A 27,839-nucleotide genomic window follows, 5' to 3' on the forward strand; every position below is an offset into this window, starting at 1 on the left:
TTTTATTCTTAAGTTTGTGAGTCAGAGTAATAGAAGATGAATTTTTGTCCAAGCTTGTACTTTACCGTTTGAAAAGACATGGGTCTTGGTTTTGGCACTAAGTTTCGAACACGGTTTCAATCAGGTTTCAATAGACTTTTATTTTGAAAACAGTGACAGGAAAGATATGTTTGTGTTTCGATGTAACTTGACGCATCCAGTGGAGAAACAAAACCCCGGTATTTTTCACCGCCCGGCAGAGTATTTTCTCTGCAGAGCTACCCGATCAGCTGTTGCAGTCGGCCTGGGGAAACATTATCGGCTTCAGTTTTCCGGATCTCTGCTTCTCTGCCCAACCCGAACAGCCGCCTATTAGTCTGATCAACATGGAGAATCGAAAACGACCGTTAGAGGCAGTTTCGAGCAGTGACGGCTGCAAAACCCCGGAGAAGAGAGTGTCAGTGGTCCGGCTGCCGGACTCGGACTACATACGATGGGGAGTAGGGGAAACGTGTCAGTACCTACGAAGAGAAGGTCTCGGGGAATGGGTGGATAAGTTTAGAGGTGAGTTTTGGGGTTTGATAGCTCAAATATACGTGCTTACATCTCATTGTTAATCAAAATGCAGTTAGTTGAGAGTTTTCTGTTATTAATGCTAATCCGATGTGTCTATTTGTGAGTTGTGACGTGCTAACATCGAAACTGTTGTTTGCTCTGATATCCAGCACAAAAGATAACAGGCGTCGGGCTGAGGTATCTCAAGGATGCTGATCTGGAGAAGATTGGTGTAGAGTAAGTGCGTCTTTTTTGTCAAACCAAGTTGTGGCATTTAATGGCAAGACCACATAACCCCCTAAAGAGCACTACTTTGATGTTTCACACCTCACCTCAATGTCTCTTCAGCTCTTTCACTCATTTGAAACTCCTGTTTCACCCTGTCTAGGTGCCTTGGTGACCGTCTGCAGATCCTACACAGCCTCAGTAAGCTGTGGCAGATAGAAGCTGAGACAAGCAAGGTAACAACTGCATCACAAGGCTGCACTTCCCAGGCTATAGAGAAAGAAAGATGTACCAGAACAAAGAAGAGGAACTTGTAGGATAAACGGCAAGGAAGTGTGCATCACAGAAGAGCATTTCTTTCTCCACTCTCCTTTTTATTTTGTACTTAGTCCACGGCTCAAAAAAGGACAAGTAATGGATAAAAGCTGAAAAACATTGTTACAAAGGAGGATTGAGTTGTGTGAAATGGAAAAAAAAAGACTTGTTTCTAGATCCCTGCACATGAATTTAATCAGGCTTCTAGACGTGCCTTAGCGAGGAAGCTTTACAATCAGTGTTACCAGTTTAATCTCAAGCAGTGGCCTCATGGCAGTCCAAGAATCAATGCTGAAGACCAGGGGTGACTGAGGCTTTTATGTCAGTGCTCAGAGACAAGTCCTCTTTTAAATCACTTTCAAACACTCATTTGCAACTCCCTTGTTTTAAGCCTGTCTTGTTTTTATTCTGAATTTTATTTTTAAGCTGCAAAGATGCTATCATCTTTAATGGTAAAGTAAGTCTCTATTGTGTTTCATCACCATTTGTTTGCCTCTGTCTTCTGCCAGGTGTTTAATGATCCCATCCACGGCCATGTAGAGTTACATCCACTTCTCATTAAAATCATAGACACACCCCAGTTCCAGAGACTACGAAATCTCAAACAGCTTGGGGCAACCTACTTCGTTTTCCCTGGAGCGTCCCACAACCGGTTTGAACACTCGATTGGGTATGTCCTCAGTTACTGTGGATACAGTGATCAAGGTTTATCACAAGGCATCATGAGCTAACATCACGTTGCTGTTAAATACACATATACAGCAGTTAAACCACAGAGGGCACAAAGTCACCAACTGACCAAAGGTGTCTCACTAATAAAAAAAACTGCAGTGTTTTCATTCAGTATTCATTTGATTGGAATTATATTCAGAAGTTGCCTACACTGCAATTTATAAGGCTTTAGGTGCACAACTTTATTTTAACATCCAGCAGGCCAGGCCCCACAAGAGCAACTGTCGTAGGAGCATCTCACGATTCGTTTGGGTATATATATATTATAAGGCAAAGTCCACATACAATTTTTTTTTTTTTTTTTTTTTTTTAATTTTTCCCAGATTTTTGATTCATAATTCATTGAAAGCAGTAACCATTAAAACACGTCTGAAACACATGGAGTATTGAATTATAAACAAATATATCCAGTTATCTCTTTGTCATGTTTTGTGGTATTTTCATTGTATTTTTGTATGAAATGATTTGTTGCGGGCTGGAACAGGGTGGGCTACTTGGCAGGACGACTTGTACAAGCTTTGAACGAGAGGCAGCCAGAGCTCCTCATCTCTCGCAGAGACATCCTTTGTGTGCAGATCGCTGGGCTCTGCCATGACTTGGGTGAGTGGTATACAGACCCTAACACGCTTCAGGTTGTAACCTTTTAGTTACTTTGTGTGAGAATGAGGTGAGAATGAAAGTGAAAGCATTTTTGTTATCCAGATGGGAATAGAACACAAGTCACTCACATACACTACACTACACATAATGTAATCAGCTGTTTTTTTTTGTTTGTTTGTTTGTTTGTTTGTTTGTTTTTGTTTTTTTATGTATTCCCTCCTGTCAGGACATGGGCCATTTTCCCATATGTTTGATGGGATATTCATACCCAAGGCACGTCCGGGAATTACCTGGAAGGTAAGAAACTGTGATTTATACTTCTCTTGTCTTTTGCCATGTGAGATATACAAGGTCACCTATAGCACAGTATCAGTTCAGCATAACGCTCTGTCAAGACAACACATTAGGCAAAAGCTACAGAGAGAGCCAGTGTCAATAAATATACGTATATGAATTATACATTGTACTGAAATTAGTTAATTTGCTCTGAGTAGTTGCAGAGGCAAATGATCTAAAACCACTTTTTCTCTGTATGGAAAAGGCAGTCTCCTCTAGTCTTCTGGCTGTGTGATTTCTTCAGTAATAAAATCCATGTGCTGTGAACATGTCTTGTTTTGCTGGGGCTTCAAACCTCTATTGATGATTCTGCAGAAAACTATTTGGCAACCAAGCATGCACTGATCACTGACTGGCTTTGATCCACAAGTACAACATCCCAGCTCAGACATGCATACCAGTTCAGTTTCTTTTTTCCATAAATCTCAATGCTAACTAATCTGTGAGTCCAATAGATCCTGTTAGTTTGCCAGAAAGATTAAGCTAAATCCTCTCACCACATATCGGGTCTTTAAATTATCTGTCAGCTAAACTCCCTCCTCAGCACTAATGATAAGGACACACACAGTTTGCCCTCCTTTCATATTTCCTTTGAATTGGTTTCTTAATTAATACTAGTTCTATAAAACCTGTTCTACCAGATGACATGAAGCTAGTATAAACAGCATCTGTATATACAGAAGCATCAAAGCTTCTGTATTGACATTTAAAATTGACTGTAAAACAAGGCTGCTGCTCAAAACAATTCATGTCGCTTGACTTGTAAGCAGTTTAAGGTAGCAGTTGCAGGGTTCAGAATGATGAGCATCACCAAACTACTAAGCACACATTATGTATGTCATTATGCAAGTTATGACCAAAGACTGATAATATAAGCATTCACATTGATACCCTGTCATGTTTTAGCTGGGACAAACTCTTTCTGTTGGAGTAATGAGTCATTTTGCTTTCATTTTCAAATTGTGACTTTGCACATTCCCATGTTAATAAATGAGTCTGTGCATATTGCAGCATGAGACTGCCTCTTCAGCCATGTTTGACTACCTGATTAATGACAATGGCTTGAAGCCAGTGATGGAGCAGCATGGCCTGGTGCTGCCTGAGGACCTGGACTTTATTAAGGAGCAGATTGCTGGACCATTGGACGCTAATGCAGCTCAAGGCCAGGAGGTAACTTCTAGTTCTGCCTATGAAATCAGTCAGTGGTATTATTTAGATTTCCACTGGAGGAACTTCACAACAGAACCAAAAACCTTTTTTAGGATCTCGTGAACTAAATCTGCATTTTAGACTAAATTTAGTTCCTGTACGACTCTTCACCTGTGTCTGCTTGTTTGTGTTTGTCAGCAGGATTATTTTGTTTGGATCCAGTTAAAGGGGCAGATTCAGGAATCACTTTCAGTCTTTGATTTCTTGGATTTGAATCAGAAAAATGAATAATTTAGTAAAATATAAGAAAAACAAAATATTGAACAAGTGGAATGTCAGAAACTGGTGAGTCAGAGTACCAAGCAAGAGATATGTGGGGTGGTGTCTCAACATCAGGCCTGTGTCGGCAGTAAGCTTGGTATTTAGCTGTTTTGGGATGATCCTTCCATCAGCTGCATTGAAAACATGACTTTTAATGGAGTAAAATTGATTTCTTGGCGCAGAGGCTTGTGACTTTATGTGTTCTCCAAAAAATGTTGTTAAAGTGAAATCTTTTTATATAAATCAGTGTTATGAGCAGGGTTGCAAGCTGCCACCATAGCACTGGCAGTTTTGTACACTTATGTATGTATGTATGTGTGTGTATTCCACATTTGTTGTTGGCTCTGTATAAGAACATTAAGTGCTATTGGAAACAAATTCAAATTCCTTGTGTGCTTAAACATACTTGGCTAAAAAAAAAAAAAAAAGGAGATTCTGATGTCACTATTGTCTGTCATCTTCATAGTGGCGATACAAAGGTCGTCCAGAAGACAAGTCCTTCCTCTATGAAATCGTGGCCAACAAAAGAAATGGCATTGATGTGGATAAGTGGGACTACTTTGCCAGGTGGGGCTTAGATTTGCTAGTTTGTTTTATAACAATTTACCAAATCATATATTGAAAATTCCTGTTTTTCTTTTTAGTTTATTGACCAATTTCTTCATATGTTTCTTCACTCTGTCTCCTCCAAGGGATTGCTACCACCTTGGCATCCAGAACAACTTTGACTATCACCGTTTCCTAAAGTTTGCCAGGGTGTGTAAGGTGGATGGGCAGAAGCACATCTGCACTAGAGACAAGGTGATGACTTTGTTACTTCTCCTTTTGGAACACCTTTTAAAACAGCAATCCATTAAGACGATTATTGTGATTTAAGTACAGGTAATTCTTTTAACAGGAAGTGGGCAATCTGTACGACATGTTCCACACCAGGAACTGTCTCCACAGAAGAGCCTACCAGCACAAAGTGGGCAGCATCATAGAGACCATGTGAGTAGATAATAGACGTAGCTTGTTTGCTTTGCTTTGTGGTCATATCTCTTGTATGGTATGTAGCACGATATTCTCAAAATTGATCATATGTTGGGTGTGTTTATCCAGGATCACAGAGGCATTTTTAAAAGCAGATAAACACATCAAGATTGAAGGCTCAAAGGGGAAGATCTTCACTCTGTCCACAGCCATAGATGACATGGAGGCCTACACCAAGCTCACAGGTCACGAGATACCACTGTGTGCCGTCAGCTCGTGATTGAAGAGCATTAAGAAACAGGAAGAAAATACACAGAGCACCACCTGTGCCGTCTCTAAAAACATGCTGAATTGTGTCTTGTCATCACTGCATTACATATTGATTATTCTCCCTCCCACTGTTTGCTGTTTTGAAACTGTGGTGACTTGTGCCCAGCTGGGATGGGACTTCAATAAGCTGGCAGTTACAACAATCAAAGTGTGGTTTTCAAATGTTTCACGCTTGTAGCGCCAAATGCTAACACCCTAAACTAACTGAACAAACTAGTTCCTGTATCAAGGAATGCCCGTGCTTTTATTAAATTACACAAACTTCAATCAAAATATCTCATCCAAACTAATCAAATATATTCACTTATATGTTAAAACACATCATTTTGTGTCAGTGTTGTACTCATCAGCCAGTGGCTTATATCACTCTATATAAATTATAGTAATTTAATGAACAAACTATTTCAAGACTACTGTATATTTTACATTAATAACCACTTTTATTGAACTCTTTTTACCTTTTAAACCTTGTTTATTGGGACATTTGTCTCCATTGAATATGATTTACTTCCCTTTGTGTTTGTCCTGTAGATCACGTGTTTGAACAGATACTCCATTCGTCGTCTGTGGAGCTGGCTGAAGCGAAGCAGATTCTACGCAACATCGTCTGTCGACGCCTCTACAAGTGTCTGGGCCAAACCCAACCTGACAAACCCTTGAGTGTCACCCAGGTGTGTGCTTGTGTCTTTATACGGCTGTATTCACATCAACTTGGTGAATAATTATTTTGCCTATTGAATATGACTTGTGGGTCCAAAGACATGCACAATAGGTCCATTGGCGACTCTAAACTGCCCATAGGCATCAATGTGGGTGCAAGTGGTTGTTTGTCTCTATGTGTCAGCCCTGTGAGACTGGTGACCTGTCCAGGGTGTACCCTGCCCTCGCCCAATGTTAGCTCCCAGCCCCCCGCGAGCCTACAAGGATAAGCGGTACAGATAATGGATGGATGGATGGATGGAATATGATTTTTAAATTTGAAGTAACTATGATAGCTCCCTGAAATGTTTAACTGTTGAAAGAAGGGTTCAGATGGCTGCATTTAATGCAGGTCTTATCTGCTGTGATATGAGACATTTAGCAGTGTCATGTTGTGTTGTGTTGTTGTGTCATGTATGTTAAGTGCCTTCTCCGGGAGGTAGTTAATGTTTTTTTGCGAACTGGTCTTGTAGTGTATGTTAAGGGGACTGAGTTGACCTTGTAATCAGTCAAAATCATTTAGTTGGGGAAAAATTAAAAGCTCTAGGAAAATTAAACATTTTCCTAGAGCTTTCCCAGTTTCTTGTTTTGTAAGATCAATAACACACACTATACTTTTCTTTAACAAAAATTGTAATTTTTTTGGATTCTATGATACCACTGTGATAAAAACCAAACAGTCAAAACTCATGTAATCTCACTGTTTTAGATGAAATAACATATCTTGACTCCTCCACTTCTCTCTCACTCACCTCTATAAGGATATGATTAACAACTGGGTAGAAGATTTGGCAGAGTCCATCCCTCAGAGTGGCACCCAAGATATCAGTCTGCAGCCAGAAGACTTTATAGTTAATGTGAGTATCTAATTACTCTCAATCTCATAGCTCCAAAAGAGGGAATTACCTTTTTATTGTGAATTTTAGTTTTGTTGATTTGAAAGTTAATGCTGTCCCCCTTTTGGCCTACTGTACTTGTAGATATAAAAACTTCCCCTTCTCCTATAGGTCATTGTTATGGACTATGGGATGAAGGAAAAAAACCCAATCAACAATGTGCGCTTCTATTGCAAAGATGACCTAACAACAGCCATCCAGATACGCAAGAACCAGGTCAGAACACCAAGGAATTCAAACTTTAATCTTTATTTGCATGAGTTGCTTACATGTTTTAATGGCCAGATGTTACTCACATCTTTCTCATGTGTCTTTTCTAAATGCGTAGAATCTGTTTGGCACTACGTCTACTTTATATTTATGGGTTAAAATAAACTCCATGCTGCTTCTTGTCAGGTGTCAAAACTACTTCCGGAGCAATTTGTTGAGCAGCTGATCAGGGTCTACTGCAAGAAGACGGATGATAAGAGTCTGGAAGCTGCCAAGAAGCATTTTGTCCAGTGGTGCATGGACATGAACTTCTCAAAGCCTCAGGTAATATTTATCCGCTACAGCGTAAAGAATTGTACAATTATATGCAATGGCAATGTTGGTTGTTAAACATGGGATAGATATGTTACCCATACCTCAGACTGGAAAGCTTTTGGAAAACAAAGTGAATAGTAAATGTGGAGCACAAGTAGCACTGTGGAGCAATGTAATGAGCAGATCACTGTGTTGCTTATATCCTGTGTCCAATCAGACACTTAAAAGTTCACATGTAGACCAAGAACACAACACATGATACAAACTTCAACAGACAAAAGAGCCCAGTAATAGTTGGTGGCCATACACTGATTTAAAGCATAAATTATGTTATTTTACTAACTGTAGTGAAAGTGACCCACAGTGCAGCAAGTGAAGAATTTAGCAGCTAAAGAGGCATATTTCCCTCAGAGATAAGAGAGTGAATATTAGACTTACACCAATCACCCTCAACATTAAGCCACTATGATACACTACTAATATTGTGTAGCTACTGCCAAAACGGCTCTGACCTGTCGAGGCATAGAGTCAAGACCTCTGAAGGTGTCCAGTGGTATCGGACACAGAGAGTCAGACCCTTTAAGTCCAGTAAGTTGTGAGGTGGGGCTCCATGGATTGGACTTGATTTTCCAGTACAATTAGATTGAGAGCTGGGGAATTTGGAGGCCAAGTCAACACCTTGAACTATTTGTCATGTTCTGCAAAACATTATTGAACAATTTTTGCAGTGTGGCAGCACACAATATCCTGTCAAAAGATATATATATATATATATATATATATATATACTTTGCCTGCCACAATGTTTAGGTAGGCGGACGCCACCATGCCCATTGTAAGCTCTTCCAGTGCTACAGTAGCTCCCCTGTGGAAGCGAGCCACATGGGTCAGCCTTTTGATTGGTGCAGCGAGAGAGACATGAAAGTCAGGGAAAGAGAGAATGACATGCAGCAAAGGGCCACAGGTCGGGCTTGAACCCATGGCCCCTGTGGTTAGGACTAAACCCATGTGGTACACGCTCTACCAGGAGACCCACTTGGGCCACTTTTGGTAGGTATGGACCACTGCATACAAGGAACACGCCACAAGACCTGACCATTTTTCAGGGTATATTCACCAGGTTGACAGAAACAAGTGTAACGCCTGGAGACAGGCTTGAACCCACAAGCACAATAACAAACACAATTGAGCTCAGGTAACAGTTTACTTGGAGCTCAGACAAAAAAACGACAAGCAAAGGGGTCGAACCAGGAATTCCGTCTGTGAGGCAAACAAATCTGATAAGGGGCAGATGAAGGGAATCCAAAAACCAGAAAGCAGTCTGAAGGTTGGGAACGGGCTGGCAGGAATACAGGATTGGGCTTGTTCCCACTGCCCCCAAGGGGCCAAATGGTTTTCAAAAGTGTAAAAATTTGCTTTTGAAGATGTTTTATGTGAACAGAATGTAAAAGCATAAATTACATGTAAGATACCTATCCAGTTATAAGTAGTGTTGGGAAATAAGTTGTACCAGAATGTTTTACATCCAAACATTAGTATGGATTTCAGTATTGTAATATGATTGCTCCTCCTCATATTAGAGAGAGGGAAAGACATTTAACTACCGCAACAACTACAGTTTGACAGCATTTATACCAAATGACAGCGAAGAGCAAAAAATATCTTAATGACGCTGTGTGGAGTTGAAAGAAGAAAGCGGCAGAACGAGATGGAAGCAGTTTTATTGTCCAATCTCAGAATCTGATTTTTTGCAAACAGCTTCTGGAACGAGCTTATTGTTGTAGCTGCTGCCCAAGAAGCACAAATGATAAAAAGTTTACACAACCAATAATTAAGAAATTCAGGAAACTTTTAAATAAAATTGACAGTGTGCGATAGAGAACAGTAAGAAGAAGTTTTATTTTTAAAAAAAAAAAAAGGGAAAATTGTAAGGCAAGAAATATATTTTTAATTTCAATTTTGCATATAGTGGTTAGATACCCCCTCCAGTCCACATACATTATTGGGCTGGGAAGGAAGAATTATTCTATAGAGCCCTAGAATCGCTTGCTTAGGAGTTAGGATTAGGAGTTACTGCGATGTTGTGCCCTGTATCAGTAAGGACACTGTGTACGCTCTACATTGCCCTTGCTGATACCAGTGTCTTCTATTTTTATTCATATACAGGATGGAGACATAATAGCACCTGAGCTGACCCCTCTGAAAGCCAGCTGGTCGAACAACAATGAAGGCGAGGACGGTGAAGATGGCAGCTCCAGAGAAGTAAACTGCGTTAGAGCAAACGGGCAGAAAAAAGCCAAAACACAGCTTACTTTTAAGTAAAAGGAAGAGAGCTAATACCCCTCTGTTACACATGTGGTAGACAAGCTAGTGTTGAGTGAAAATTGTATTTTTGTACAAGGTGAGTGTGTTGATGAACAGAGCTAAAAATTAAGCAGCATTTACACAAAAAAAGCAGTTCTCAAAAGAGGATACACTGCATGTTGAGGGTCTGTACTCAGGGCTTTTACAAAAACTATTTTTTACACGTTTCTTTTTGGTTGCTATTTTTTAATAATTTTTTATCACATTTGGTTGCTATTTTTATTTTAGACTCATTTACAGCCATAGGTCTCACTTTTAAGTTGAATTGTTTTATGCCATCCACTAAGCAATAGCCTATCATGTATTTGAATTATAAACAGTAAATCATGGTTCATTAAATGTTTTGCTCTGAAACAGAATATGCACACTGTATTTCAGGGCAGTTTGTTTTTACAGCATATATCGTTTTATTCAGATACACTCAGGCTTTTTTTTTTTTTTTTGGTGGTTAATGGTTAAGCACTATATCAAATCTGCAGTCAAAGGTTGAAACAGTTTCTGACATTTGAAGTGAGCATTTGTTTTTATTTGAATTATTTAGAAATTTGATTTGATTTTACCTTGAATATATTTATTTTCCTTTGGAGTGTGTTACGCGGCCCTTAATTTATGGTACTTACAGGAAGTAGCACAACTTAACCATTGTTGTCTTCACCTTTTGAGATATGTGCAACATTTTAAATGGTACTTTGGATACCATTTAAGATGTTTTCCTCTTACCAAGATGTGACACATCCTCATCAAACTTGCCTCATAGCTGGTGGTCTACTTGTGTTGATTGTCTAAAAATATTTGTTAAAGAATGTAAAGGGAAACCTACCAAGTGTTTGGGAGATCCTGTCAAGGTTATTCCTTTTTAAAGGGGTTGATAAAAGTTTGAAAATAAAACTCTTTGTCAGTTTTGTCTTCATATAGGCAAACTTGAACAACAGAGGGCATCGAGAACACAGCTTAGCCTAAATATTATTGTTTCAAAAAATACTTTGCTATATGAGAAGTCGGATCTTGTCTCCTTATAGCATTTTTATGCCTCTGCACCGAGAACAGCCGTGGCTGGAGGCGTTATGTTTTCAGGTTGTCAGTCTGACCTTCCGTATATCCCATTGTTGTGGACGCAACGGACTCCCTTCAAATTTGGCACAAGCGTTCACTTGGACTTGTGGTCAAAGGTCACTGTGACCTGGCCATGATTCAAGGATTCATACACTAATTATCTAATAATAATAATAATAATAATAATAATCTGTACAAAAAGAGAAGGTTAACAACAATCATTCACTGTTTTATTGGGGTCATGTGCAGGACTACTTCTTGGTTGGGGCTAGTAACTTCCTTGAGTCGTTGATGGTTGCCTGAAGTTACTGCTAGCCAGGCTAGCTGTTTTCCTTTGTTTCCAGCATTTTTGCAAAGCCAAGCTAACCGACCATTGGCGAGTAGTATTGATATTCTTATGTAGAAAGCTAACACTCCACCAGAGCGAACAAGCATGTTTCCTAAAATGTCAAATTCCCTTAACAAACTCTCTCTTAGCAAATCTAGCAATGTAAAATGATGTTTGTTGAACATTCTATACACACAAGTCCACACATGTTAACTGAAAAAAACTGTTCTATACCCTGAATATATACAGACATTTTAAATACAATTTATCACAGGTTTGTCAGCGATTATACATTTAGTGCTGAAATTTAGTTACAACTTGCTTTAAGGAACACTGCCATTACATCCCTTTGCCACAGCATAGAAATAACCATACCTCCTGCAAGCATGACAAAGAATTCCTCTTAACATATGGGCAGTCAGTGTAAAATCAAAATAGTCTTGTGGCTTCTGAAGAAATACTTCTGAACAAATCTCTGACTGCGGTTAAGGCACAACTTTGATGTGGTGATGGTGGCAGCCCCAGAGTCAGTGATGAGCTACACTCTAGGTTTACACCACGTCTTCCGTTCTGTAGGGATGAACAAAAAATCATCAAACATATCATTAGTTTCTCAGATGTTCATTAGTGAAAGCAGCTATTTATAAAGTTGGAGTACATGCAGAGTATTTGGTTTGCCACTAACTCTGTTTTACAAAACACTACTCAAACATGCACCTGACCTGAGAGTCTCCAGTCTACAGTGTGGACTCTCCAGGACCTCAGACAGCAGCTTCACTCCAGATTCCTGCAGGTTGTTTTTACTCAGGTCCAGCTCTCTCAGACAGGATGGGTTTGACTTCAGAGCTGATGCCAGAAAAGCACAGCCTTCATCTGTGACCCGACAGTGTATCAACCTACAGAGATTATAATAATATTATGGAGGTGCTTCCCAATTTTTGTGACATAGCCAGCTTTCTTCTCTTTTCTTGTCTTGTCTGTAGCCAAATTAACAAATATGTTCATGTAAGACAACAGAGATGTGAAGGGGTACCAGCTTCATGCCCCAACTGATCTATCACAAAAGTAGAACCCTGTTGTTCTACAGAAATTTAAACTATTGTTAGTGCGCAAGCAGAGCCCCACACACAAAAACAGAGATTCCTTACCTCAAAGTCTCCAGTCTACAGTGTGGACTCTCCAGTCCACCAGACAGCATCTTCACTCCTGAATCCAGTAGATCATTTTCACCGAGGTCAAGCTCTCTCAGACTGGAGGTGTTTGACATTAAAGCAGAAGCCAGAGGAGCACAGCAGCTTTCTGACAACCAGCAGGAACTCAACCTTTAGTAAAGGAAGCAAGCATGTAGTTGAAATGCTGATTGAAATCAAACAAAAAAGAATCGAACTTCAGAATGTAACGGGAGTTCAAAACATCCAACAGCACTAAATAACCACAGGTTCATCATTATAAAAGCATGAATCACAATACTATTAACCTTGTCTCAAAATCATTGTCAGTGCAATGTGAGTTTGATATCCATGTTTATTATAAAACTGGTAACATGTTGACTGACCTCAGAGCTTCCAGTCTACAATGTGGACTCTCCAGTCCTTCACACAGCAGCTTCACTCCCGAATCCTGCAGGTCGTTGTTACTCAGTTCCAACTCTCTCAGGCTGGAGGGGTCGCACTTGAGAGCTGAGGCCAAAGAGGCACAGCAGTTCTCCGTCAGCCCACATCTATCAAGCCTGTAATTGTAAAATTAACATTAACTCTGATATGCTGTATTAATAACAACGCTAGTTCAATGAGCTCAGATCATCTAACAGCCTCTATACGCCCGTTCTTGTGGAGCAGTGCACGTTTAAATGGCTGTCTCACCATACCCTGGCATTCTTGAAGACTGCGACTTGACATGTGAAAGATTACATGGCTTCACCTGTGCCTACAGAACTTAGCTTGCAAAAGGTATCCTTTGTTCTACCTCACACAGAGCAAGCCCTTTTATACAGGCTCTCGAGATAAATGGGCAAAGACAGATACTTCTACTCCCTGCCATGATGACAACAAGGAATGTAGACAGCCACTTGAGTAATCTATCACAAGTAGCAGGGGACAGACAAAACCACAGAGAGACTGTTTAACCTCACAGTACTATCAGCAGCCCCCCCTCAACAACCCACCACTGACAAGTCAGAAAATATACCCCACTACACATGCATGTCAGTCCTGTACAAACGTAAACAAGGCTGTAAATGCCTTCTAGGTTGCCACTTCAGATGGTACTTCACTGAAAAGAATTTCATATTTCACAAATTGCATGTTACATCAAATCCTCTTTGGTTACATATTTTCCTTTCATTTCAATAACCCTAACCCAAGTAAGGGAAATATTGAGAAACCTAAGACAATGAGGATGTACTCTGATTGCCATCCTGATGCATATTTCTGAAACATTCTAAAAAACTCTTTGAGGCAGAGAGAACAACTCACGTGTGCTTAAAATTAAGCAATTATGTGATGATGAGAGATGCTTTCAGACAAGCAAAACTTGTAATTTAGCAGTTTAGCTCCATTGTATCCACTTACAGAGTGAGGAACAATGCCACAGTGCTCCAAAATGACAGAGCTAATACATGTGGAAGTTTATGGTGTTGAAGGAAGAAACATATCTTGCTGGAATTCCAATGGGCTGAACTGAGCTAGAGGTTTGTTACTACTACTCTGTTGTACTACTATAGATTCTATTGCACTGCTCCACATAACAGCCTGTTTGAAATCCAAGTCTATGCAAAGTAGAGCTTGTGCTTTCCTTTTATTATTTACATTACCTTGTAGTAATGATTGGCATCAAAGAACAAATATTTTCCTTATTGAAGATAGATGATCGACAGGAGTGAACTCACCTCAAAGTCTTTAGTCTACATTCAGGACTCCCCAGTGCAGCAGACAGAAGATTCACGCCTAAGTCCTTCACTTTGTTTTTACTCAGGTCTAACTCTCTCATACGGAAGGGGTTGGACTTGATAGCTGAGGCCAGATGTGCACAGCAGCTCTCTGACAGCCTGCAGCAACTTAATCTACATAAAGTATAAACAATGCACTGCAGCTATTGAAGGCAACATTTCATTATCTAATTAGAACTGTAGATATTTCATGGAACTGTATAAACTTGCATGCTCAACTGAACCCAGCAGGATGCCAGGTTCAATAAGAAGAAAATTCATACAAAATACAAAACAAACGATAACTTATTTTACTATATTAATTTTAAAAAAAAATTAAAATGTAGCATGTATTGCACTTATACTGTGCTACCCCATTGAATACAACCATGGTAATAATTCATTCAAAATCAATCTCTGCACAAAGTTAGCAAAACGCTGTCTGACCTCAGAGTCTCCAGTCCACAGTGTGGACTCTCCAGTCCAGCAGACAGAACTTTCACACCTGAATCCTTCAGATAGTTGTTGTTACTCAGGTCCAGCTCTCTCAGATGGGACGAGGTGGACTTCAGGGCTGATGCCAGAGAATTGCAACAACTTTCAGACAAACTGCAGTTCTTCAATCTAAAAAATACAATGAACAAATTGTTAAATCAGATCTCTTTGGATCTAAATCTTTCGCTCCACATTGAAATGCTGTAATCCAGTGACTCTCAATGATTGGGCCGCAATCAGTACTGGTCAGCGCAGTGTGGGCTACCGGGCTGCAAAGATGTTATCAGATAATAACCAATCCCCCCACCCCACCCCCCACCTCCACACCACCTGCCTGCCAATGTGAGGAATGTTCAGTTCAGCATCCTCTCACACTTTTGTCTAGGCATCAAAACTGAGTATCCTCCCCCTGTTTCATCAGTTCAATCAGGAGAGACTTCAGTTTGAGTCGGTGAATAAACTTTTATTTATTTTCTGTGCAAAACAAGAGAAGTAAAGTGAGAGATGTGAGAGTCTTTGGCAGTTAGAACCCATCGTGATGTCATCATATTTGAAAAGTGTTGTGAAGCGAAGTATAGGAAACCCCCCCTTAAAGAAAAGAAGGAAGTAAGGAGTATGTAAGGAAGAACAACAAACAAACTCGTTACATACAGTACATATATCAAAACTTACCTTACTGCAGCAGAGGACTTCTAGTGAAATAGGTAATGAGAAGGATATACAGAGAAACGCATGCTGGAAAGAGTATAATTATGGTTACCTTTAGTATATTAAATAATGCCATGAATGAGGTTGCATTCATTATGAAGTTGAAGACAAGATTGCTATAGGCCTGAAATAAACTAATGGGGAGGAAGCAATTCTAGATAAATGTGAAAAATAAAAGATGTGAGCTTAATGCCAGAACAAATTCAAGATCAGAATGTACAACATAATAGAAGGTCGAAAAACACGAAACTGAAAGCAAAATGTAAATTAAGATAAGTATGACAACTTAAATAAAATGGTAAAAGAAATATAAGGTCTGACAACCCCATAGAAATTAAAGTCAGCAATGACGATCAAAAATTAAGGCCCGGCAGCTTAACTAAAAATAAGTGTTGCATGAGGTTAGAAGACCATGTTGAGGTTGTGATGACCATGATGAAGAATTGAGGTCGTAAAGAGCCTAATCTGAATGTGCCGGGCTGACCAATAGTCATGAGAATAGTGTTATGAGAAGTTTAGAGATGCCGTAACAGTAATTTAACCGCTAGATTCAAAATAAACTAGGACAAGAGGGCTAATAACATCTAATGTTGAAATTAATCCAGCAACCACTCCAGAATGCATTGAGGTTTAAATGCCATACATCATACAGTCAAGTAATATTGGCACGTTATTGAAAGATGCACCTGACAACTTTATGTATCAGTGGGAGGCTGTACGAGGCAGAGAAGGCAAACAAGATCAAGAATTGAACATGGAACAGTCAAGGTGAAATTTAATTGGGCAATGTAGAGCACGGCTTTTTGGAGAAGGCTTAGGATAATCATAGGATAAGAGTTCTTGTGGTCTTCCAGGTGGATAGAGCAGATTACATCATGTAGACACCAAAGGCAACCAGATACTGACTAATAGATACATTTGTGAAATGAAGCAGACACGGAAGTACCAAAAACTACAGAGGCTGGCTCCAAAAGCAAGTCAGTCCCCAAAGACTCTCGAGTTAAAATGCCCAACTTTACAGCAGAAATAAACATGTTTACAGCCTGGTACAAATAAAGGTTTTGGTCTGTACAGCTAATTTCCTCCTTCATAACATCTGTACGGGGGGTGAATTTTTATATAACTAATCCATCTAAATTTTATTAAGGCTTAAAGTTACATACAGATACATAGTTCAACACATAATTAAAGGCGTGCTGCTTTGAGTGACAGGTGGGTAAGTGTATGCAAAGTCTCAGCTCCACACGCGCTACTCCTCTTTGCCCATTTTTGGATTAGTTGCGATTTCGGCTGGGTCACGCACTGCCAAGATTACAACGGAATAGCAGCCCACTCTGAGCTTCAAAACCGCCCTCCAGAAACCTTTTGGTGATGTCACAGATGCGACACATTTTAATTTATTGTCTATGGTTTTATCTGGTTGCTGTATCTTTATCTAACTTAGGAGATGTGGGATGAGGCTTACTATTTAACATATTCACCGTGCAGGAATTTATCCCTTAGCCATTATTATTAAACCATTTTTAGTGTAGTTAACCACAAACAACTGATTGATTGATTGATTGATTGATTGATTATTGACTTTCTTGTCCACCTCAGTGGAAATCTATCTCTGGCAAGAAAGTACAATAAAATACATACAATCCGCATAACACAACACACCATTAAAAACATACACTATGTACAACATACAACAGTGCAAATGAACAGGTAGCAGCAGATAGGTTAAATAAATACCAGAGACAATTTTGGGCAATACATCTGTCAGCCAGTCCAAAACCACACACGCATGTGGGAAAAAAAACAAATAAAATAAAAGGGGGCATTGCTGAATGCTTCAACAAAGTCTTGACCTCCTGAAACTCACCTGCGGAAGAATCACCATGGCCATAATTAGGCAGTTACAGTTTACATAACTAAAGCTGAACCTCCAGAACTTTCTCATGAATAGCGGGGTAGTTTTTTTTTTTTCAAGTAGCTTTGGTTAACCTAACTAGATTTCTCCCTGGGGTAGCTTTGTTGTAACTCAGCTTATTCCAGTGTAAATTAATTGTAGCTTGCAAAGTTATTCTTTCAAAGTAGATTACCCAACACTGAAGATGATTTTGCTGCGTGAGCAATGTATGCCTACCTAGAGGGGCTGGGACAGATGAGGCCCAAGAATGCTGAGTAGCTTTCATAGAGCGAGTGTCATTGGGTGGGAAGGCTGGCTGCAACATGAATGCTTGGGTGGTGGCAATGGTCGCTGATGATCAGGCAGAAGCTGAAGCAATCCCCACGGTTTTCATGGAGTCAGCCACAGACTATAGGTGATCAAAGGTTGTCTGCAGTGAAGTGATCTGTTACTTTTACTTTACAACTGAAGCCCGGTGGGGGAACCAGCTGGAGTAGCTGAGTCTTTCCCAGGCAGAAGCATAAACTCACACAGATAGGAGCTATAATTTGAACCGCCAGCTTGCGGGGCTGAGAAAGAGGCCTGGTGCTGGAGTAATGCCACAGTCTTAGAGTTGAGCTGCAGGAGATCTGCTCATCTGTTGGAGAGCCGCTGCATAGAGCAAGTCGAGTGCTCCTAGGAAGCCACCTGTGGAATTCGATGTGATCTCCTGCAGCATGTTGAGCTGGGATCCAAAACCTCTGGGAGAGGATCATGATCGGTGTCAAACATCAGTTTAAACGATAACGCAATATGACGCAGGGTGAGTGAAATGGCGGCTGACAGCAGAAGAGAGGGGAAGAGATTTTAAAGTTTTAAACTGTCAACAAAGTTAGCTGGTTGCGATCGTGGTGAAGTCAGACTGGTTACCCTAAACACCCGAAGTCAACTGACTACATAAGTGCAGTGAGAGAGGGAGCGAGCAAGTGAAAATTGTGAATGACTGAGGCTTAAAGATAGTCTTCCTGATTGAATTTATACTTTGCTTCATCAGTGAAAACCTGCCCCTAATGACCACAGACTTCAGTGAGGTGCTTTTCGTTTACATCAACCACCCAAAAAAAGACACACCCTCCATCTGCAACTCATACAGATCAGTCACGCTGTGACAATTTTAAAATGAAAATCTAAAATCTAAAGAAACTTGAGTTTCCCTTTCATAGAAGAAGAAGAGGAATGGGCAGAACAAAGGGGAGGAGGAGGGGGAGAACAGTAGTAAAACAATGAACAGCTATGTAAATGTTGTCTAACCTTAGTATCTCCAGTTTGCAGTTTGGACTCTCCAGTCCAACAGACAGCAACTTCACTCCTGAATCCAGAATATAGTCATTTTCACTCAGATCCATCTCTCGCAGATGGGAGGGGTTGGCCATCAGAGCTGAGGACAGAACTTCACAGTGCTTCTCAGAGAGTCCACAAGCAGAGAGCCTGCCAATACAATGTACAGTGTTACTGAGCAACATTTTTATAATGAACATATATGAGAAACTAAATATCTTCAATGTAACAAAAATGGCAATAGTCAAAACATTAACTCTAGAGTATTGATATTCACATCTGAACTAACCGAGCAATTCTGCAGTTTCTGGCAGCTGGGAGCAATCTCCGTCTACCATCAACTGATGTGTTGTACTTCTTTGGATCCAACACATGTAGAACCTCCTCTGACATCTGCAGCATGTAGGCAAGAGCTGAGCAATGGGTCTTCGTGAGTTTCTTCTCTGCTCTGTTCTCTGACTGAAGGTACTCTTGGATCTCCTGATGTACTGAGTGGTCATTCATCTCCATCAAACAGTGAAAGATGTTGATGCTTCTGTCAGGAGAGATGTCGTAAGCGTTCATCTTCTTCAGGTTGTTTATTGCTGTCTGGATGCTTTCTGGACTGCTAGCTGTCCAGCCCAGCAGACCTCCTAAGAGATGATGGTTGGACTCCAATAACAGGCCATGAAGGAAGCGAACAAAGAGGTCCAGGTGGCCATTTCCACTGTTCACAGATTTGTCCACAACTCTGCTGAGGAAGCTATCCATCCCTGGCTCACTGCTGTTTGTATCCCAGTCTTCTCCCAGGAATGTTGCCAATACATCTATGTCCTTGTTCAAGTAACAGTGGACCATGTAGACAGCTGCAAGAAACTCCTGAACACTTAAATGAACAAAACAGTAAATCATTTTCTGAAAGAGCGCACGCTCTCTTTTGAAGATCTCTGTGCACAGTCCTGAGAAAACTAAGGCCTCTGTGACATCAAGACCACATCGCTCCAAGTCCTCTTGGTAAAACATGATGTTCCCTTTTTCCAGATGTTCAAACGCAAGTCTCCCCAACTTCAGAAGGACTTCCCTGTTAATCTGCCTTGGCTCCTGTTGGATCATTTCATGCCCGTTTTTATACTTCTGTCTCTTCCTCTTGGTCTGAACCAGCAGAAAGTGTGAGTACATGTCAGTCAGTGTCTTGGGAAGCTGTTTTTGGTCTGTAGTCAACATATGCTCAAGAACCGTAGCAGTGATCCAACAAAAAACTGGGATGTGACACATAATGTGGAGGCTCCTTGATGCCTTGATGTGTGAGATGATTCTGCTTGACACCGACTCCTCTGTGAATCTCCTCCTGAAATACTCCTCCTTCTGAGTGTCAGTGAATCCTCGTACCTCTGTTACACGATCAACATAAGAAGGTGGGATCTGATTGGCTGCTGCAGGTCTTGAAGTTATCCAAAGGAGAGCTGAGGGAAGTAGATTCCCCTTGATGAGGTTTATCAACAGCATGTTGATTGATGATGTCTGTGTGACGTCTGACACGACCTCATTGTTCTGGAAATCCAACACAAGCCTGCTTTCATCCAGGCCGTCGAAGATTAACAAAACCTTACACACAGCTAGGTTCTCTGCTGCCATCAGGTGAAGTGTTGGGTCAAAATCACGAAGCAGCCTGAGAAGACTGTACTGCTTCTCTCTGATCAAGTTCAGCTCCCGAAACGAAAGAAGAATCACAAGGCTGACATCTTGATTTTCCAAGCCCTCTGCCCAGTCCAGAGTAAACTTCTGAACTGAGAAAGTTTTTCCAATGCCAGCAATGCCATTCGTCAGAACTACTCTTATGAATCTCCTCTGGCCAGGTAAAACCTTAAAGATTTCATGGCATTTGATTGGAGTGTCATGCACGGCCTCCATTTTGGATACTGTCTCAAGTTGCCACACCTCATGCTGGATATTAACTCCTTCACAATTTCCCTCAGTGATGTAGAGCTCAGTGTAGATCCTATTCAGGTGGGTTCCAGATCCTACTTCAGCGGTTCCTTCTACTGCAAATTCACATCTCTTTCGAAGACTGATTTTGTGATTCTCTAAAACCTCTGGCAGACTGTCAGTCACTGAAACACAAGCAGGAAAAAACTAAAGTTACAGAAATATACTGTATGTCCTAAAAACAATATGCACATTGGCTCTAACCTCAAGTGTAAAGTATTTACTAATTGTAACTGGATAGTTTCACACACAACTAGTCATTTTGTGTAGTTATTATGGTAGTGGTAGTCAAGAAGCTCCTCAGCAGCGAGGTGCCAGGAGTGGATGAGATTCGCCCTGAGATGCTGAACGCTCTGGACATTGGAGCTTGGATTTTTCTGATCATTACATTTTAACTAAATTTACAAAGCAAAATCCCATACTATGCTCAAACTATGCTGCAGTTGAATTTGAATTTCTAGCTAGTGCAAAAAAATGATGGTTGTCATTACAAACTCAACATTTTTACATTTGATAATAAGTTTTTTATTTCTTAAAATGCTGAAACATTTTAAATGTACTAAACACGGTGTATGTTATGCAAAAGAAATAATGAAAATGTATTTAAAGCAACAGAAAAGTTCTGTTTAATAAAAAGTAGAAACTTACAGAGTGCAGTGCTGGTTTGAGTGGGTGTCTGCACTTCAGGGCTTTTTCTGGATCGTTTACCACAGCAGGGACAAGAGAAATCTCCTGTTGAATTACACTGCTCCCAGCATGATTCAGTGCATTGCTCGCAGACGTAATGTCCACAGCTGGTGGAGACTGGATCCCTCAGGACCTCGTTGCACAAAGCACAACATGACGGCTGCTCCTCGATAACTACACTAGTCCTTTTCCTTTCTCTGTGAACATGAAGGTGAACATCAAAATATGTTTGGCAATACTGGGTAGAGTGTCAAATAGCACAGAACTTGTTTAAATAATCAACACTTCACCATGTCACCTATCATGGATATTTGAAGTCAGTTATGTCTGTGGAGGGTTTAAAGAGGCTTGTTCCCTTGTTCCCCACCTTTTCTTTTTTGTCTGAACCACAATGGTAATAGACAATAGTACAAAATGCTGTCAAAACTGCTTATTTAGATTAATACTACCAATTAAACAGTTAATATCCTGGGACGCCAACTGGGCATCCACTGGAGGATTCAATGTGCGTTATCATTTTGTTGTGGTGGTATGGTGTGAAACAGGGCACTTATACAAGTAATTACTTGATATACTGAATGAATAAGGACAACTCTTACTTTGTGTTTGATATTCCAGGTTCATCCCTGAAGGCCAGAGGAGTGTCTTTGGACTGGTCACTAAGACAGACGGATGCTGGAGACTTCGCTCTGCCCTCTTCATCCTTCCCATGGACACTCATCTTTGGTCTAACAGGCAAGTCAGTAACAAGAGCACACATCATACACTGACAACATTGACTCACCATGGCATGCTTCTGCAGATGCCTGTTGGCAAAATTTTGTAATAATTAGCTGTATACATTTGCTTTTTAATTAAACCTGATTTGCTGTCTTAAAACAAGAAAAATTCTGGTGTTCATAATAATGTTGCCCAATGCTGTTGTAATGGGATGATATTTATGGTTAGCTGAAGCTAGGTCAGTGGGACATACTGTTAATAATTACAAACAGGGAAAACTGCTGGGAAAATTATTGGTAGATAAGCCCAGTAATTGGAAAAAGATTGAATCAAAAGCTTATTTTAATTCACATATTTGTCTGTTTTTATTGTTTTCATACATTATTCAGCAACGATTTTGATCAAGTCATTGTTTTGAGTTATTTTTAGGGGGGAAAAAAAGACCAAATTGTCTGGTTTCAACTTCAACAATGTGTTAACCTGTTAGCTGTTTCTGATCATTAATCAGCTGAGAGCAGCGGAGGAGGAAGAGGTTTTTATGATCGCGCTCTTGGTGCTGGAGGATTCAAAGTGTGTTTTTGTTTTGTTAATCTGTTTTTGTTCATTAGAAGGTCTGGCTACTATTTGCTATCTACATAACCACACTCCAGCCCACTTCTCTGACTGGTTACAATAAGGAGAACTCTTACTTTTTGTTTGATATTTCAGGTTCATCCCTGAAGGCCAGAGGAGTGTCTTTGGACTGGTCACTCAGACAGACGGATGCTGGAGACTTCGCTCTGCCCTCTTCATCCTTCCCATGGACGCTCATCTTTGGTCTAACAGGCAAGTCAGTAACAAGAGCACACATCATACACTGAAGGCAAGGCAATTCAAAGTGCCTTACATAGGCATGGAAATACATTAAAAATAGAGCATTAAGATAACATTAAAATGGCATTTAAAAACAATAAAAACATATATTGAATATAAATATAAAAACATTTAAATAAGTCATATCAAGATTGCATAAAATCAGGTAATGTTATGTTAATTCAAATATTCATCTGTTCTTTTGTTTTGATACATTATTCAACAACGGTTTTGATATTCAATTCATTGTTTTGAGTTTTTTTTTTTTTTTTAAAAGGGCAGAACTGTTTGATTCCAACTTCACCAATGTTATTATTTGCTGGTAGTCTTCTACAAATGAAAACTGACTAGTTTGGTGTTTTGGACTGTTGGACCAAATAATATATTTGAAGAAGGAACTCTGATGGACACAGCTTCACAGTTTGCTTACATTTTATAGACGAAACAATTCATAGAAATAATAGCTATAGTAGAGCACATCACACCAGTCCTCGAATCACTGCATTGACTCCCTGTGTGTCAAAGGATATATTTTAAATTCCTATTACTTGTCTTTAAAGCACTAATTGGTCTCGGGCCTAAATACATGTCTGATTTACTTGTACATTATGAAGCATCTAGACCGCTCAGGTCACCAGCTACGGGTTTATTCAGTGTTCCCAGAACCAAAACCAAGCACAATGGAGCAGCTTTTAGTTTCTATGCTCCCCACCTGTGGAACAAGCTTCCTGAATACCTGTGGTCTGCTCAAACGGCCAGCTCATTGAAATCAGGGCTTAAACATTATTCTAATGTTTTTATTGTTTATTTTCAAATGTATTTATTTGTTGTACTAGTTCATTTCCTATGAAAAGTCAACGGACAACAGTAAACTCTGGCACGACTCTGTGAACTGCTGGCAGATACACTGCATGTGGGGGCCTGAGTCTTCAGGAAGCTTAATTAATGAAATAAAGATGATGACCAGTCCAATTACTAAAGCCATAGATTACATGTGGCTGTATCAATATAAATGTAGGCTATTAGACCTAAAATTCCCTCTTTGTGCTTCCATAGAGTTTCCATGCTGAGTGTGCAATGGAGCGACAGAAGCAGGAAGAGGGAATTTTGTACTGACAAGAGTGCAACTCTGAAAGACTTCTTTAAAAAAAAATGAGTCTACTTCAGACTTCTCCAAATGGTTTTAGTTGCCAAGTACTTTATTTCGCGTTACATTCACTACATAACATCTTACTAGCTGATTTAACCCTTCATTCCAAGAAAATGATAATAACATACATCCCTGGATAATTGTCTATATTCTACAACACGGCTTATCATACACACAACCAACTCTGCGTCGCCCATTTACCTACCTGTCACTGGCCATGGACTTTATAGGCCTATCCACACGCTTTTATCCATCCATTCATAATCCAGTTTAACAGCTTTAAGACTTCACAAGTTAAACCTGCTGAGTTAATTCCAGCTCTTACAGTCCACCCTGTGACACCTGGTTCAAGAGAAATTTACAGGAAAACAAACTTAGGTTCCAAAAGAAAGCGAGCTGTCTGACTTCCAGGTTTCCTTTAACTTGACGTCTTAATGTTGCTTAAAAGTCGCATTTCCGCGGTTACAACCCCTTCGAGTGCACCCGTATCCTGTTATTTACGGTAAGGTTAAAGTGATTTATGAGATCTCGCCCGCAAGGCCACCAAAAGTCCCAGGTTCACTACATAAATGGATCAACAGGGTCAACATAATGCAAATTTTCAGAATTTGTCAACTAAAATGGGGGAACAAACATGAAAAGATACATAATTGGTGGGGGCTCTGGGAGTCCTCCCCCAGAAAAAGATATTGTAATTTAAAACAAATAGCTATACAGCATTTTTACACCATCTAACCTCTTGGATTAAGTAAAGAAACCGCCCCCTGTACTAGTCTAGCTCATATACAGTCTAAGGTCTATATTGAGGTGCTGTGAAAACATAGAATGTATCAAGAACAGTTTATAACTGGTGGGACAGGACAGGAAATGGTTATTAGAAGAATGACTGTTCCATATTTGAAGTTATTTATAAAAAAACATGTATCTAAAATGGTAGTAGATGTCAGGATACTAGACTATATTCAAGGTCAGACAAGACAAACAATTTATAAATAGTCTTCTAACACATCACTGGTTATTGCTATAATGTCAACCAAATAAAATAACACAAGGTTTGAAAAGTTCTCTTTGTTCTTAATGGTTTGGAAGGAAAGAGCTTTGCAGACCAGAAGGGTTCTTCCTGGGTGTCGTTAATAAGATGTGAGGTGAGTTCAGATAAGGCAGGGTATTATAGCCCATATACCTACAGTGCCTGGGAAGCAGTGCTGATACTGACCGCATTATTCTGGTGAAATAAAGCAGCTGAAAGGCCTGTTTTCAGTAGCCCAACTTCGATAAATTATGCCCACGTGATATTTGCCACTGCTACTGTATTTGGCAGGTGACGGACTCAGACTTACCATAAAGGCGAGAGTACGGGCGCGCTCTAATTTTAGAGGCCGCTGAGTGCGGAAATGTGACCGCTGCAAGAAAATGTCAAGTCACTCTTTCACTATCATGACTTAGTTCCCTTCAGGGACTTTATAGTCTCATAGTGTGCACTGTAAAATGTAGGCAACAAATGAAAATCTCCTCCATTCATATACTTACACATACTTAATTACAAAAGTGTTAATGAAAAATATAATTGATGTATCAAAAGTAATAATTTAAATAATATCCTTATTTTAACTTTTACTGTAACAATATCATAATGTTTTTTAAAAGATGATCAGATGTTTTGTGTGTAAAATCAAAGTAACTACAGCTACATATTTCAGTGTTAGCATGACAAATGAACACTCGAAAGCACAAGTAAATATAAGTAGAGTGCTTGAGTAGATGTACACTATATAGACAAAAGTATTGGGCCACACCTCTTAATCCTTTCATTCAGTGTCATTGCCACAGGTGTATGAAATCAACCACCTAGCCATGCAGTCTGACTTTACAAACATTTGTGAAAGAATGGGTCGTTCTAAAGAGCTCACTGAAGGAGGGATAATGCTATGGGCTTGTTTTTCAGGGGTCGGCCTAGGCCCCTTAGTTCCAGTTTAGGGAAATCTTAATGCTTCAGCTTACCAAGACATTTTGGACAATTCTATGCTTCCAACTTTGTGGGAACAGTTTGGGCACGGCCCTTTTCTGTTCCAGCATGACTGTGCCCCAGTGCACAAAGCAAGGTCCATAAAGGCATGGCTGGGTGAGTTTGGTGTGGAGGAACTTGACTGGCTCGCACAGAGCCCTAACCTCAACCCCATCAAACACCTTTGGGTTGAACTAGAACAGAGATTGCGAGCCAGGCCCTCTCATCCAACATCAGTGTCTAACCTCACAAATGCTCTTCTGGATGAATGGGCAAAAATTCCCACAGACACTCCAAAATCTTGTACAAAGCCTTCCCATCCATCCATCCCAGAAGAGTGGAAGCTGTTATAGCTGCAAAGAGGGGACCAACTCCATATTAATGCCCATGGATTTAGAAAAATGTTTCTCTCATTTGTCTCCTCATGTAATGAGACTTGTTGAACACCAGAGGGCATCATACACCCATTTGTCCCGAGCTACTTAATGTTTGTCCCATTGCTGTGGTCCAGGTGCTGAGACAGCTGCTGAAACACTTTCAAGATCAAGCCAGATTTTATTTATACAGACCAATACTACATATTATATCATAGACTGATTAGTTTATGATACAATATATCCCTTACAATAAGAATATAGGACATGTATTTACCATAACATAAAGTACTTATCATGGGAATAAAGCAAACATTTGCTCAGTGGGTCTGTGGCAGAAAGTGAACTTGTTCTATTGGGAAAGTAAGGATTTAATCTGAAACATTATTTTACTGTTAAACACTCAAATGAATCACTTTTATTCTTTAAAAACATAATTTCTGGGATTTAATTAAGTTAGGTTTTACATATCTAAATAATCTAAACAACTGAGACAAGTTGATTAGTAAAAACATGGGATGAGCTGTTGTTATTCAACCAGGAAGGTTATCTCACAGGATGTATGCAGAAACACACCGCCCTGATGCACTGTGGGCACACACACACACACACACACACACACACACACACACACTCTTCCACATCCTGTGGCACTGGCAGGCAAGGAATATCCACCACACACACTCACACTGCACAGGACCAAGGCCAACTGCCTGCTAGTATTTTTATAATCTTCATCCTCCCTGACCTGTTGCTCCCCTCCTGGCGCCAGTGGTCTCAGCCCTCCCCCTGCGATGCCTCAACCTGACACACACACACACACACACGCACACACACACACACACATACATACATGCTCCTGTACGCTCAGCAGCCCCTCCACGGATAATTGAGACCAGCTGTTGCAAGGTGCCTCTTCCCTCGACCCTGCACCCCTCCTTCACCCCGCTGCTGCTGCTGCACTTGCCTTTCTGGCAGAAAACCATTCCACCCCCCCCCCCCCCCCACCCCCCCTTCTCTATCCTGACTCACACCCTCCCCCTTCCCACATGCCTTCTGAGTGTATATGCCACTTCCCATCAGTGGTGCTGATTGACAGAAAGGTGTGTTTTGTTTGTTTTTTTTCTTTCTCTCTTCATCCGTCTCTCGTCTATGATACCTCACAGGAACTAAAATTAATCTTGATGCAAGAAGTCACGTGACTATTAGCTTCCTGCTCACTGTCACTGTCCATATCTCAGGCCTCAAACACATTAAAAGAATCAGCTATAAAAAAGACTTTTAACGACACATTCAGTGACTGATTCGACAGGCATGTTGCATTCACGTTTCTGTCGTTAATAGTTTAATCTACAGGATCCCTTTCA

General features: G+C 40.2%; 2 protein-coding genes across 2 annotated transcripts; one reads left to right on the forward strand and one right to left on the reverse strand.

The window, feature by feature from the left end:
* The first annotated feature begins 201 nt into the window (after positions 1–201).
* On the forward strand, positions 202–10,886 carry samhd1 (SAM domain and HD domain 1). The gene is made up of 16 exons (XM_056385122.1): positions 202–543; positions 705–771; positions 923–995; positions 1,584–1,744; positions 2,291–2,406; positions 2,633–2,703; positions 3,754–3,912; positions 4,679–4,779; positions 4,905–5,013; positions 5,111–5,202; positions 5,314–5,429; positions 6,046–6,185; positions 6,975–7,070; positions 7,221–7,325; positions 7,506–7,643; positions 9,801–10,886. Exons 1-16 carry the CDS (start codon positions 366–368, stop codon positions 9,954–9,956), a joined length of 1,878 nt encoding a protein of 625 aa, XP_056241097.1. The 5' UTR covers positions 202–365; the 3' UTR covers positions 9,957–10,886.
* A 368-nt stretch (positions 10,887–11,254) lies between these two features.
* LOC130174885 (NACHT, LRR and PYD domains-containing protein 12-like) lies at positions 11,255–24,515 on the reverse strand. The gene is made up of 12 exons (XM_056385121.1): positions 24,299–24,515; positions 22,781–22,909; positions 21,971–22,099; positions 21,333–21,568; positions 19,009–20,809; positions 18,693–18,869; positions 14,753–14,929; positions 14,267–14,440; positions 12,935–13,108; positions 12,528–12,701; positions 12,102–12,275; positions 11,255–11,949 (listed from the first exon to the last, which is right to left on the reverse strand). The coding sequence occupies exons 1-12, from the start codon at positions 24,310–24,312 to the stop codon at positions 11,931–11,933; spliced, it is 3,378 nt and encodes a 1,125-aa protein (XP_056241096.1). The 5' UTR covers positions 24,313–24,515; the 3' UTR covers positions 11,255–11,930.
* Between the last annotated feature and the right edge of the window lie 3,324 nt (positions 24,516–27,839).

This window comes from Seriola aureovittata, chromosome 9, assembly GCF_021018895.1.
Source record: "Seriola aureovittata isolate HTS-2021-v1 ecotype China chromosome 9, ASM2101889v1, whole genome shotgun sequence".
NCBI lineage: Eukaryota > Metazoa > Chordata > Actinopteri > Carangiformes > Carangidae > Seriola > Seriola aureovittata.

Excerpts from the sequence above, each read along its gene's own strand:
- samhd1 (XM_056385122.1), top strand. The coding sequence starts at position 366 with ATGGAGAATCGAAAACGACCGTTAGAGGCAGTTTCGAGCAGTGACGGC. Across the intron at positions 4,780-4,904 it reads AAGTGGGACTACTTTGCCAG|GGATTGCTACCACCTTGGCA; the intron begins GTGGGGCTTAGA and ends GTCTCCTCCAAG. Across the intron at positions 5,203-5,313 it reads GGCAGCATCATAGAGACCAT|GATCACAGAGGCATTTTTAA; the intron begins GTGAGTAGATAA and ends GTGTTTATCCAG.
- LOC130174885 (XM_056385121.1), bottom strand. Across the intron at positions 14,441-14,752 it reads TGTGGACTGGAGACTCTGAG|ATTAAGTTGCTGCAGGCTGT; the intron begins GTCAGACAGCGT and ends TACTTTATGTAG. Across the intron at positions 13,109-14,266 it reads TGTAGACTAAAGACTTTGAG|GCTTGATAGATGTGGGCTGA; the intron begins GTGAGTTCACTC and ends TTACAATTACAG.